Source organism: Ranitomeya imitator, chromosome 6, assembly GCF_032444005.1.
Source record: "Ranitomeya imitator isolate aRanImi1 chromosome 6, aRanImi1.pri, whole genome shotgun sequence".
In the NCBI taxonomy this organism is placed as follows: Eukaryota; Metazoa; Chordata; class Amphibia; order Anura; family Dendrobatidae; genus Ranitomeya; species Ranitomeya imitator.
Genome location: NC_091287.1, coordinates 184,781,999 through 184,796,854, shown reverse-complemented (window position 1 = coordinate 184,796,854; position 14,856 = coordinate 184,781,999). Strand labels below are relative to the sequence as shown.

The 14,856-nt window shown below is 44.3% G+C and overlaps 1 protein-coding gene across 1 annotated transcript in view; it reads left to right on the top strand.

Annotated features, from left to right (window-relative positions):
* Positions 1-14,856, top strand: part of LOC138643633 (maternal DNA replication licensing factor mcm6) — a 332,741-nt gene that overhangs the window by 297,455 nt on the left and 20,430 nt on the right. Inside the window, exon 15 of the mRNA XM_069732489.1 lies at positions 3,800-3,964. Coding sequence (XP_069588590.1) covers positions 3,800-3,964 — 165 coding nt within the window. The remainder of the gene's footprint in view (positions 1-3,799; positions 3,965-14,856) is intronic.

Sequence of the window (14,856 nt, the reverse complement as noted above, 5' to 3'; positions counted from 1 at the left end):
TGGTGTGGAAACATCCAGAGCCACCGTGCACAGGCGTGTGCAGGAAATGGGCTACAGGTGCCGCATTCCCCAGGTAAAGCCACTTTTGAACCATAAACAGCGGCAGAGGCGCCTGACCTGGGCTACAGAGAAGCAGCACTGGACTGTTGCTAAGTGGTCCCAAGTACTTTTTTCTGATGAAAGCAAATTTTGCATGTCATTCGGAAATCAAGGTGCCAGAGTCTGGAGGAAGACTGGGGAGAAGCAAATGCCAAAATGCCTGAAGTCCAGTGTCAAGTACCCACAGTCAGTGATGGTGTGGGGTGCCATGTCAGCTGCTGGTGTTGGTCCACTGTGTTTCATCAAGGGCAGGGTCAATGCAGCTAGCTATCAGGAGATTTTGGAGCACTTCATGCTTTCATCGGCTGAAATGCTTTATGGAGATGAAGATTTCATTTTTCAGCACGACCTGGCACCTGCTCACAGTGCCAAAACCACTGGTAAATGGTTTACTGACCATGGTATTACTGTGCTCAATTGGCCTGCCTACTCTCCTGACCTGAACCCCATAGAGAATCTGTGGGATATTGTGAAGAGAAAGTTGAGAGACACAAAACCCAACACTCTGGATGAGCTTAAGGCCGCTATTGAAGCATCCTGGGCCTCCATAACATCTCAGCAGTGTCACAGGCTGATTGCCTCCATGCCACGCCGCATTGAAGCAGTCATTTCTGCCAAAGGATTCCTGACCAAGTATTGAGTGCATAACTGAACATTATTATTTGTTGGTTTTTTTGTTTGTTATTAAAAAACACTTTTATTTGATTGGATGGGTGAAATATGCTAATTTATTGAGACAGGTTTTTTGGGTTATCAGGAGTTGTATGCCAAAATCATCAGTATTAAAACAATAAAAGACCTGACAAATTTCAGTTGGTGGATAATGAATCTATAATATATGAAAGTTTAATTGTAATCATTACATTATGGTAAATAATGAAATTTAACACTATATGCTAATTTTTTGAGAAGGACCTGTATGTCTATTATCCATAGATCAATAGACAGGAAAAGTCTCATCATATTTTGAGTGGATCAAAAGAGATCTCGCAACCTTTACAAATAGCCATGGTCACTGCAGTTATAATGAGAAACACAGACCGTATGTCTCCAGGAGAAAATATAGAATATTGGAATGTCTATACATCAGATATTAATGAGATGCACATTTTCAGCACTGGCATGACAAGTCAAAGATACACATATTTTCTTTTAATTCTAACCCCTGCCAAAAGGCCCCAAATCCATAGGGGCCATATAAACACTAGCTGTGCCACGTTTGGTCTCTAAGCGTAGATAAAATCCCGATACAAAAGATGACATCAGTCTTAAACTTCTGTGATCGCACTATGAGGAGTTATTGCATAAATTGGGATTTCTTAAAATCATGGAGGGCTGAGACCAGCCCACAACCGGCCCTTGTGAGGTCATCACAGGAGGGGGGTGTGGGTGGGACTCTGGGTCTGATAAAAGATCAATCCCAATTATCATTAGTGTTTGTGCAGAGCGCTACATATCCTGTATGCAGGGATCCAATTTGACAGCCAAATCGAATCGATATCCTTCGGCTAAACTGAATCGTCTCTGTGATTGGTGTAGTAAGTTCTCCTGTTAATACCTTTTATTTTATGCAACTGTTTATGCTGTATTATTTTGCCCCCTTTGTAAAATCTTTTGTATATTTTTTAATAAGCACTACCTCCCTTTGGATTAAATATGAAATTTACTAGCTCTGTTCCTTCTGTTCTGCAAACTATGCCTCGAAGACTTAAGCTACCATAATCGACCAAGACAGATTAGTGGCGGCGAGTAGTCTGGGGTTATCGGAGAGTTAGCAGTGAGCATACCGAGGTGTATACACATATTCCATGCGTTGAAATCCTGAGGTGTATATGCTATACACTTACCGTTAGTTTTCCAATAGCCGGCCTAGTAGTGCAAACAGGCTGCGGCTTTCTCCGCTGATCGTCAGCCAATCGTGTAATTGTCTGGACAATAGGGGGGGCAGAAAAGAGCTGTTTGCTCCAAAGATCACAGCGGGTGGTACTCGAGACCTTCCCTGCCTGTGATATCAGGAATTTGTGGGAATAAGAAAGTTCTGACAAATTATATCTCTGGAAGGAGAGGTGATAATTTAGGCTGGTTTAGCAGCCACAACACCTGGGCACATTGCAGTCATTGAGTTAACAATTGACACATTTATTTACCAGAGTATTCTAGAGTCGAGTGTGAGGACACCTATCCAAAAGCTAAAGCCTGAACTGGGTCATGTCACAGAACAATGATCCGATGCACCCTAGAAAATCTACACTAAAATTGCAAGCAAAATATAATCAAAGGTGTTCAGTGACCCAGTCAAAAACAGACCTCATACCTTTTAAGATTCTATGGTTGGACCTTAAACAAACATTGCCTATGCTGACCAACCTCAGTCAACTTAAATCGAACTTGTCACCAGGATTTTGTTAAGTAAACTACAAACACTGTCAGACTGACAGTGTTAAGCTGATTAAAATGATACCTGGGGTGAAGAAATCCATCTTGTGGTTCTTGCTTAATAAGTGTCAAAAGCTTTTACCTAATGATATGCTTGTGCTCTGGGGCAAGACTGTAGGCAGATTATTTAATTGTTTTTTTCTGACATTAAGCAGGAAGATAAGACTTTGCCTACAGTCCTGCCCTGGAGCACAGGCATATCATTAGCTGAAAATTGTAACACTGATTATACAAGAACCACAAGATGGATTTCTTCACCTCAGGCATCATTTAAATCTGTTTACCACTGCCAACCTGATAATGCCTGCAGTTTACTTAGCAAACCTGCTGACAGGTTCACTTTAAGCAACCTTGCAATGAGCTGGTCAAATTCATCCAGAATTTTCAAAGATTGATAGTTTTCTAGAAAACAAGTACTTGGCTTTTAGAACAATCTTTAGTTGCTATAACTATTGATTCATATTGTGTACTTTTAATATGTTACACAGAGCTTCAACAGTTTGGCCTAGTTTTTGTTATTGACATATATAATTTCTGTTCATCTGAGGTTATAGTTGCCTAATCTTAAACCCCTTCTAAGTTCCTCATGTTTGCCGTGTCTTTTTTTTTTTCTGTATCCTGATAAACCTTCTTTGAATTCTATGGGGTTTTTCCTGTATTTCACAGAAATGTGTGAATGCAGCATAAAAATACAGTTCCTCTAATCTGTCAAAAACATGTGTACAGTCCCTAGTGGTTTGAAAAAAAAAATGTAAATTGAGTGATAGGGTTGCAGTGTATTGCAGGTTCACCAGCAAAACTACACATACATTTAATAAACAGTCATACACAATCAATTTTAATTGATCAATTGGAAAACTGTGCAACTAGTACCAAGACTATAGTGTTACCATTCTTTACAGCATAATACAGAAAATGTCTGTAAATGTTTCTAGGAGTTTTCCACAACCACCTTCATCCTCCTATTCTTCTACCCCCATATCCTCATACCCCCACATTCAACTGGCATTAACACAATGCATGCTCATCTTGGCGATCTCTGGTTTTCTGGGAATGTTGCATGGGAACCGAGCTGGTAATTTTCAGGTTGCAACAGGCATGTGTCTGACACACCTGATGACTGACTGCAGCAGTGAGCAACACACGACTGCTGTGGCCAGCGATTGGCTGCAGCAAAAAAAATAAAGAAATGTTGATCTTCCACATACCACTTACCTTCAGCACATTTTCACTCCACTTGACTATTGATTATTTATCATCACAGGGGAAGATGACAACCCAAGTGCGTATCACAAAGAAGAGGCTATGGAAACAAACCAACCTGATGTAACAGAAAAATCAGATCAACGTGTTCCATTAAAAATGTCTTTTTTGGAGTATAAACAAATCTCTAACTTGCTTGTTTTCTACATGCAAAAGATGGAAGAGTGTAAGTTAAACAGCAATGTTCATTCCAATCCTTATAAAGTAGTGCTAACTCCTTTTGAAGTCTATTGTTAATTAATTTGCTTTCCCAAATCTTTTAGTGACCCAAGATGCTCTCCTGATCACATAATGCCTGCCTGCGAATCTCTTTACTTCCAGTGATGTCACGTCATATTATCCCCAAGTTCCTGGCTCTGGAATCTGACATGAGGCACAAACATGTGAATTTCTATGCTGGGATGATGGGCATGGAGTCATTGATCAGGGCTCATTGCTTTTGTGCATGCTGTTGCACACACAGTAATCCCATCCTTCCGAACACCTTTCTCCCTCTACTGCTCTCCCATAGTCGTAGATCTCTCCCCCATGGCCCATCCATGTATCATATAACACTAGAGCATGTTCAGTCCGTAAAGAGGAGTAGGGGGTGAGATTTATTGGCAAGATTAGGGTTTTGGTGCCTAACTTCTATGCACTGTACCAGTGACTTGCCTGTGTCCTGGGCCGGAGATTAGACAGGCAAGGTGAAGCGGAAGGGATTTAGGCAGAGCTACACATGTACCTGCTTTTCTCACTTCTTTTAATCACTTCAGGGTTCTGAAAGTGGTTTAAGGAAGTAACATATATACATTTTTCTGGCTGCCTGTTTTATGTACATGGCATTATAGAGCTAAGACAGAACTCCTGTAACAGTCCAAAAGTAGATGAACAGTGCTCCAGCCGGGTGTAGTAGTATCAAAAAGAAAGTTTATTTCACCATGAAACAGCAACGTTTCGACCAGAACCTGGTCTTTTTCAAGCATACACAAGGGTACAAAATGCCAGCTTAAATAGTGTGGATACCACGCAGGGCACCAATCACCATCCAGCTGCTAATTGCTTATAAAAATAAATCATAAAATATACATCAGAGAAATATAAGGTCCACAGTGATCAATAAAAAGACACCTGCAACATAGATAATTGTAAAATCATTTCAAAATACAACATTAATGCAGTGTTTATCTTCCGTTGAGCAAATCAGAATCCAGCATTGTCATATCCATGGTAACAAACTGCCAATGTCAGTGCTCATATAACGATCCTCCAAACCAATCCGGTTTATCCATGGAGCTGGCGCCGAAAATAGAATCAGCCTATCGCACTTCTGTAGACATTAGGAGATGACCTAGACAGCAAATCGGGCCACCACTTACATAGTACCTCCGTACCTGCATCATATCTCTGCATCGTCCACCTATTCAACCACCGGGTCGCAGAGTTCCCATAAGCCGCCTGATGAGAGCGCACGCGCGTCACAGCACAGGACCACCCACATCACGTGACCGCAACATGAGCATGCTCAGTGGCGCCGCGTCCGTCACTCCCCCACACAGCACAAGCCACTGTACGAGAGCGCAGGCGCGCCACAGCCGAAAACAACCCGCGTCACATGACGTGACACGGGCGGGCCCAGCGAACTCGCGACCACCACTCCCCCACAGCGTTAGCCGTATCACAGGAGCGCAGGCGCGCCACCCCTGAACCACCCAAACCACGTGACCGCGATGCGGGCATGTCCAGCGACTGCGCGCATGCGCCCAAACCAATAGCGAACCTGCGAGACAGCGACCACAGTAGGTTGCCAAGGTGACCTAGGTGACACTACTGAGCACAGTAGTTTATCAGAGTGTCAAGGAGCCCATGCGCATAGTAACAATGGATATAACATATTACTCAAAACAGAAAATCAAAAACTCATGTAAGCAATAAAATGTTAAAATGGGGCAGTCGGGAGACAATGGATTAACGGCAAATATACCATGTCACTACTTAATTCATTTCCAAACCAGCCGAAAAATATGGTATTTTCCAAGGATCTCCACCAACTGTCACATCAATTACCTATATCAGGGAAAAACAAGACAACAAGTGAAACACTTATGATAAAAACATAATAGATCAATGCATTAAAACCAAAACACTGATGACTCTGCTATATCAAAGAGGGGAATAGAATTATTTTGGGATGCATACCTGCAGGTTAAAGTCCAAATTTAGACCCATGGGTTGTGATGTCCCCAAAGTATAGATCCATCTCATTTCCTTTTTCCTAAGTATTAATAATCTATCTCCTCCTCTTCTTAAAGCCGGAACACTATCAATTACCCTAAAACGTAGTTGGTTAACTGAATGTTTATTATCCAAAAAATGCTTAGGGATTGGCAAATCAGTGAGTCCTGTCCGAATCGTGCTTTTGTGTTGACTGATTCGGGCCCTCACTTCCATTGTGGTCTCCCCCACATATGCCAACCCGCAAGGGCACGTAATCATGTAAACAACAAAACTCGAAGTACAGGTATACCGTTCTTTTTAGAAGATTTTTTTTACCCGTATGAGGGTGATGGAAAAACTCTCCTTTAAGCATATTATTACAGCTAGCACAGCCCAGACATAGAAAATTTCCATTTCGGGGTGTGCTCAAAGTCTGTTGAATTGAAATTTTAGATGTCCCAATGTCAGATTTAACTAGACTATCACCTAGATTGCGTCCCCGTCTATAAGACATCATAGGATAATATTTAAACGCTGGTATCGATGGTAAATTACGTTGTAGACCAAACCAATGTCTCTTTAGAATCCTGTCTACCTGGCTGCTAGCTGAATTATACGTCGACACAAATGGGATACGCTCACAAGTGCGTTTTAAAGAACTCGTCTTGCGGATAGATTCACGTGACAGATTACGGGCCTTCAAACTAAATCTACCCAACTCCTTCCTTGGATATCCCCTATTTACAAATTTAAAACACATTTCATCCAACCTTTGGTCAACCACAGTGTCATCCGACACTATTCTCCGCACCCTCAGTAGCTGACTCCACAGTAAGGAGTTGACCATTCTCCGTGGATGGTTACTATCAAATAGTACCAAACCATTTCTGTCACTTTCCTTTACAAAAATGTCTGTCTTTAGTTTGTCACCCTCCTTATACACCAGAGTATCCAAGAACTGGAGTCGGGTAGTGGAGTATGTTAAAGTAAATTGTAATTCCACATACACCCTATTGAGATATTTATGGAACGCATCCAATTGTCGAGGTCCCATCCCAAATTAGAAAAATATCATCAAAGTAACGCCACCAGGCTCTGACGTGGCGCCATAGGCTGGAACTGTACACGTACCTGTCCTCAAATACCGCCATATAGATGTTAGCATATGTTGGGGCCACATTGGACCCCATGGCAGTGACTCTCAACTGTAACATAGTAACATAGTAACATAGTTAGTAAGGCCAAAAAAAGACATTTGTCCATCCAGTTCAGCCTATATTCCATCATAATAAATCCCCAGATCTACGTCCTTCTACAGAACCTAATAATTGTATGATGCAATATTATTCTGCTCCAGGAAGACATCCAGGCCTGTCTTGAACCCCTCGACTGAGTTCGCCATCACCACCTCCTCAGGCAAGCAATTCCAGATTCTCACTGCCCTGACAGTAAAGAATCCTCTTCTATGTTGGTGGAAAAACCTTCTCTCTTCCAGACGCAAAGAATGCCCCCTTGTGCCCGTCACCTTCCTTGGTATAAACAGATCCTCAGCAAGATATTTGTATTGTCCCCTTATATACTTATACATGGTTATTAGATCGCCCCTCAGTCGTCTTTTTTCTAGACTAAATAATCCTAGTTTCACTAATCTATCTGGGAATTGTAGTTCTCCCATCCCCTTTATTAATTTTGTTGCCCTCCTTTGTACTCTCTCTAGTTCCATTATATCCTTCCTGAGATATAAACTGTAGAAAGAACTCATCCCCAAAGAGAAAATAATTCCTCCTGAGGATGAATTCCAACAGTGTGAGGACAAGCCGTGCACATTCTGGGGCCACGTCAGAGCCCGATAGCGCACATGATACTGCATTAAGTCCTATCATGCTCAATCGATGTGTATAAAGATACAACATCGAATGATGCTAGAATAGTGGACTCTGACACCGTCACATCATCAAGTTTATTTAGAAAGTCAATCGTATCACGAATGTATGATCTTGCTGATTATAGCATAGATCCGTAGTATCCGATCCAGGAAAATAGCAGTTTTGTTAAACAAAGAGCCCCTCCCCGATACAATCGGTCTACCGGGGGGTTAAACAAATCCTTGTGAATTTTTGGTAACACATATATTACCGGTATAACCTGTGTATCAACAATCAAAAATTCTGACAACTTGTGGTCAATGAGTCCCATGGCAAGGGAATCACTGACCACAAGTTGTAGTTCCTTCTGGAAACGAGTTGTAGGATTACACGAAAGTTTCTCATAAACACGATGATCTCCCAATTGTCGCAAAATCTCTGCTCTATACTTGAAACTGTCCATGACAACAACCGCCCCACCCTTGTCGGTCTGTTTAATAGTCAACAAAGTATTGTCTGCTAATGCCTTCAAAACCTTTTTATCGGTCAATTTCATATTATGATTACCCGGGGGTTTAAAAGTATTTTTTAACTTGTTAATGTCTCTCTGTACCAATTTAATATAAGATTCCACAAAGTGGTCCCAATTGGGTGGTTGGAAATCACTTTTCACATATAACCCCACCTCCCGTAAAGAAAAACCCTGTGTCGATTTCTCTGTAGTCACAGTTGTATCACTAGGTTTATCAGAAAAATATGACGATAGTCTTAACCTCCTAAAAAAGGCATGCAGATCAATCTCTAATGCAAACCAATCAGGGTTACTGGACGGGCAAAATGACAGACCTTTAGATAATACTTTAAGTTCAGTCTCAGATAGTGCAACAGATGAAATATTTACCACTAGATCCTTGTTATCCATTAATTGTCCTTCGTGTTCCTCGTTTTCATCGTATATTTCTTCGCTTGACGTTGCTCTCTGTGTGTGCCCCGATCTTCTGTGTTTCCGGCCCCCTCTGTGGCCACGTCTCCTGGATTTGTTTTGTCCACTTTCTCTCTCTAAAAAATGTAATCTCCTGGTTCCTTCCCTGTTAGAAACTTCTGTGGAGTCAGACTCAGCAGAGGTAAAACCAAAACTAGAGTGCTTCCTCCCTTGTGGTTATATCCATTGTTACTATGCGTATGGGCTCCTTGACACTCTGATAAACTAATGTGCTCAGTAGCGTCACCTTGGCAACCTACTGTGGTAGCGGTCTCGCAGGTTCGCTATTGGTTTGGGTGCCCGCATCGCAGTCACGTGGTTTGGGTGGTTCAGGGGTGGCGCGCCTGCACTCCTGTGATACGGCTAACGCTGTGGGGGAGTGACGGTCGCGAGATCGCTGGGCCCACCCGTGTCATGTCATGTGATGCGGGTTGGTTTCGGCTGTGGCGCGCCTGCGCTCTCGTACGGTGGCTTGTGCTGTGTGGGGGAGTGACGGACGCGGCGCCGCTGAGCGTGCTCATGTTGCGGTCACATGATGTGGGTGGTTCTGTGCCGTGACGCGCGTGCGCTCTCATCAGGCGGCTTATGGGAACTCTGCAACCCAATGGTTGAATAGGTGGACGACGCAGAGATATGATGCAGGTACGGAGGTACTATGTAAGTGGTGGCCCGATTTGCTGTCTAGGCCATCTCCTAATGTCTACAGAAGTGCGATAGGCTGATTCTATTTTCAGCGCCAGCTCCATGGATAGACCGGATTGGTTTGGAGGATCGTTATGAGTAGGGTTGAGCGAAACGGGTCGAACATTTTCAAAAGTCGCCGACTTTTGGCTAAGTCGGGGTTTCATGAAACCCGATCCGACCCCTGTGCGGGGTCGGCCATGCGGTACGCGACTTTCGCGCCAAAGTCGCGTTTCAATGACGCGAAAAGCGCCATTTCTCAGCCAATGAAGGTAAACGCAGAGTGTGGGCAGCGTGATGACATAGGTCCTGGTCCCCACCATCTTAGAGAAGGGCATTGCAGTGATTGGCTTGCTGTCTGCGACGTCACAGGGGCTATAAAGAGGCGTTCCCGCCGACCGCCATCTTACTGCTGCTGATCTGAGCTTAGGGAGAGGTTGCTGCCGCTTTGTCAGAAGCAGGGATAGCGTTAGGCAGGGTCCATTAACCACAAAACCGCTTGTGCTGCAGCGATTTGCACTGTCCAACACCACCCTCGGTGTGCAGGGACAGTGGAAGTTTTTTTTTTTTTTTTTTTCCCCTCAGCGCTGTAGCTCATTGGGCTGCCCTAGAAGGCTCCCTGATAGCTGCATTGCTGTGTGTACGCCGCTGTGCAAACCAACTGCTTTTTTCAAAGCACAAATCCTCTTGTTCCTTCCTTTCTGCACAGCTATCTTTTTTGTTTGTCCACACTTTTTATTTCATTTGTGCATCAGTCCACTCCTTATTGCTGCCTGCCATACCTGGCTGAGATTACTGCAGGCAGGGAGATAGTAGCTGCCTGCCATACCTGGCTGAGATTACTGCAGGCAGGGAGATAGTAGCTGCCTGCCATACCTGGCTGAGATTACTGCAGGCAGGGAGATAGTAATTGTAGGACATTCCCTGTTTTTTTTTTTGTTTTTTTTTTGGTGGGAGATTAAGATTGGCAATTTGGCATTTCTGCTAGAGTGCCATCCCTGTGTGTGCCATCTCTCTCACATAGTGGGCCATAGAAAGCCTTTTCATTTTTCTGTATTTTTTTTTGTGGGGTGTATAAATTCTCCCTGATAAAAATACAGTGGGAGATTAATATTGGCCTTTGGGCTTGTGTGCCAGTCCTGAGTGTGCCATCTCTCTCACAAATAGTGGGCCATAGAAAGCCTATTTTATTTTTTTTGGGGTTTTATAAATTCTCCCTGAAAAAAAGGGAGATTAATATTGGCCTCTGGGCTTGTGTGCCAGTCCTGAGCGTGCCATCTGTGCCAGCCCTGAGCGTGCCATCTCTCTCACAAATAGTGGGCCATAGAAAGCCTATTTATTTTTTTTTTTTGTTTTATAAATTTTCCCTGAAAAAAGGGAGATTAATATTGGCCTCTGGGCTTGTGTGCCAGTTGTGAGCGTGCCATCTGTGCCAGTCCTGAGCGTGCCATCTCTCTCACAAATAGTGGGCCATAGAAAGCCTATTTAAATTTTTTTTTGGTTTTATAAATTCTCCCAGAAAAAAAGGGAGATTAATATTGGCCTCTGGGCTTCTGTGCCAGTCCTGAGCGTGCCATCTGTGCCAGTCCTGAGCGTCCCATCTCTCTCACAAATAGTGGGCCATAGAAAGCCTATTTTATTTTTTTTGGGGGTTTTATAAATTCTCCCTGAAAAAAAGGGAGATTAATATTGGCCTCTGGGCTTGTGTGCCAGTCCTGAGCGTGCCATCTGTGCCAGCCCTGAGCGTGCCATCTCTCTCACAAATAGTGGGCCATAGAAAGCCTATTTATTTTTTTTTTTTGTTTTATAAATTTTCCCTGAAAAAAGGGAGATTAATATTGGCCTCTGGGCTTGTGTGCCAGTTGTGAGCGTGCCATCTGTGCCAGTCCTGAGCGTGCCATCTCTCTCACAAATAGTGGGCCATAGAAAGCCTATTTAAATTTTTTTTTGGTTTTATAAATTCTACCAGAAAAAAAGGGAGATTAATATTGGCCTCTGGGCTTCTGTGCCAGTCCTGAGCGTGCCATCTGTGCCAGTCCTGAGCGTCCCATCTCTCTCACAAATAGTGGGCCATAGAAAGCCTATTTTTTTTTTTTTTGGGGTTTTAGAAATTCTCCCTGGAAAAAAAAAGGGAGATTAATATTGCCCTTTGGGCTTGTGTGCCAGTACTAAGCGTTCCATCTCTCTCTCTCTCTCTCTGTCAGTGGGCCATAGAACGCCTATTTTTGGTTTTATTTGTTTTCTAAATTCTCCCTGAAAAAATCATTTTATTTTATTTGGTTTCTAAATTCTTCCTGATAAAATCACATTTTTTTTATTATTTTTTTTTCTAAAGTCTCCCTGAAAAAAAAAAAAAAAAACAGTGGGAGATTAATATTGGCCTTTCTGCTTGTGTGCCAGTCTTGACTCCTGGGTGTGCCATCTCTCTCTCTCTCTCTCTCTCTCTCTCTCCAATTGTGGTCCATAGAAAGCCTACATTTTTTTTCCTTGATTTGGGTTCCAAAATCTACCAGAGAAAATAACTCCATCAATCATTGGTAGAAAAATATTGGCCTCTGGGCTTGTGTGCCACTCCTGATTCCTGTGTGCGTCATCTCTCACTCAGTGGCCCATAGAAAGCATATAGTTTGTTACATTTGTTTTCTAAATTCTCCCTGCAAAAATCTTTTTTTTTTTTTTGGGGGGGTTTCTAAAGTGTTCCTGAAAAAAATAAAAATAAAAAAAAAATAATAGTGTGACATTAATATTAACATTTGTGCTTCAGTGACAGTCCTGCGTGTGGGGCATCTCTCTAATTTGCAGCCACCAAAAAAAGAGTGTGTAACATTGGGCCTGATTTTCGCTGTGGTCTCACCAACCTGTAAAGGGGTAGCTAAATCATACTGAAGTTATAGCTCACCGTGTAAGTTGTGTGACTGCAACAAATAACGTTAGTTTGGTTACGTTTTTAAAACAATGAGGAAGTCTAGTGGAAGAGGTCGTGGCCGGGGGCGTTCATTGTCAGCTGGTAATGAGGGTAGTGGTAGTGGTGGAGCATCAGGTGGTCGTGGGGGAAAAAATATTGCACCTAAGTCTGGAGCTGTGGAGCCAGGTTCGTCGTCCGGCTACACAAGGCCTCGAACGCTCCCTTTTCTGGGATTAGGAAAACCGCTTTTAAAGCCGGAGCAGCAAGAGCAAGTTTTGGCTTATCTTGCTGACTCAGCCTCTAGCTCTTTTGCCTCATCTCGTGAAACTGGTAAAAGTAAAAGCAGCGCGTCGTTAGTGGATGTTCACGGTCAGGGACAAGTCACTTCCTTGTCCTCTTCAGCAAAAACAACAACAGAGAAGAATGCAGCAGGCGACACAACGGGTTACTCCATGGAGCTCTTTACACATACCGTCCCTGGCTTAGAAAGTGAAGCAGTTAACAGTCCATGCCCATTACAAATTGAATCTGACATGGAGTGCACTGACGCACAGCCACAGCCAGACTACTATGCTGGTCCTTTGACTCAGACCACAACATTGCCCTCGCAGGGTGCTGATCAAGAATCAGACCCTGATGAGACTATGTTGCCCCATCACGAACGCTATACCACCGAACGACACGGTGACACAGACGAAGTTGCGCAGGAGGTACAAGAAGAGTTATTAGATGACCCAGTTCTTGACCCCGATTGGCAGCCATTGGGGGAACAGGGTGCAGGCGGCAGCAGTTCTGAAGCAGAGGAGGAGGAGGGGCCGCAGCAGGCATCAACATCGCCACAGGTTCCATCTGCCGGGCCCGTATCTTGCCCAAAACGCGTGGCAAAGCCAAAACCTGGTGGAGGACAGCGTGGCCATCCGGTTAAAGCTCAGTCTGCAATGCCTGAAAAGGTATCCGATGCTAGAAAGAGTGCAGTCTGGCATTTTTTTAAACAACATCCAATTGATCAGCGCAAAGTCATCTGTCAAAAATGTTCTACTTCCTTAAGCAGAGGTCAGAATCTGAAAAGTCTCAATACTAGTTGCATGCATAGACATTTAACCACCATGCATTTGAAAGCTTGGACTAACTACCAAACGTCCCTTAAGGTTGTTGCACCCTCGGCCAATGAAGCTAGTCATCAACGCAACATCCCTTCCGGCAGTGTAGGACCACCATTTAGCGCACCACCTGCTGTATCTGTGCAGGTATCTTTGCCAGGCCAAAGCAGTCAGGGTCAGGGAATCACCAGTTTCGTAGTAGGAAACACTGCATCTAGGGCACCGGCGGCAACAATACCATCTCCCACCGTCTCTCAGTCTGCCATGTCCACCGGCACCCCCGCTAGTTCCACGATCTCCAGCTCTCCAGTCCAGCTCACCCTACATGAGACTATGGTTAGAAAAAGGAAATACTTAGCCTCGCATCCGCGTACACAGGGTTTGAACGCCCACATAGCTAGACTAATCTCGTTAGAGATGATGCCCTACCGGTTAGTTGAAAGCGAAGCTTTCAAAGACCTGATGGACTACGCTGTACCACGCTACGAGCTACCCAGTCGACACTTTTTTTCCAGAAAAGCCATCCCAGCCCTCCACCAGCATGTTAAAGAGCGCATCGTCCATGCACTCAGGCAATCTGTGAGCACAAAGGTGCACCTGACAACAGATGCATGGACCAGTAGGCATGGCCAGGGACGTTACGTGTCCATCACGGCACACTGGGTAAATGTGGTGGATTCAGGGTCCACAGGGGACAGCAAGTTTGGGACAGTTCTGCCTAGCCCACGGTCTAGTAAACAGTTGTCTGTAGCCGTTCGCACCCCCTCCTCCTCCTCCTCCTCGTCCTCCTGCAGAAGCAAGAGCTCGTCCACAGACCGCAGTCGCACAAACACTCCATCCGCACCTGCCACTGTTGCACACCAGGTCTCCCATTATGGGGCAGCTACTGGCATACGTCAGCAGGCTGTATTGGCTATGAAGTGTTTGGGCGACAATAGACACACCGCGGAAGTTCTGTCCGAGTTCTTGCAGCAAGAAACGCAGTCGTGGCTGGGCACTGTAGATCTTGAGGCAGGCAAGGTAGTGAGTGATAACGGAAGGAATTTCATGGCTGCCATCTCCCTTTCCCAACTGAAACACATTCCTTGCCTGGCTCACACCTTAAACCTGGTGGTGCAGTGCTTCCTGAAAAGTTATCCGGGGTTATCCGACCTGCTCCTCAAAGTGCGTGGACTTTGCGCACATATCCGCCGTTCGCCTGTACACTCCAGCCGTATGCAGACCTATCAGCGTTCTTTGAACCTTCCCCAGCATCGCCTAATCATAGACGTTGCAACAAGGTGGAACTCAACACTGCACATGCTTCAGAGACTGTGCGAACAGAGGCGG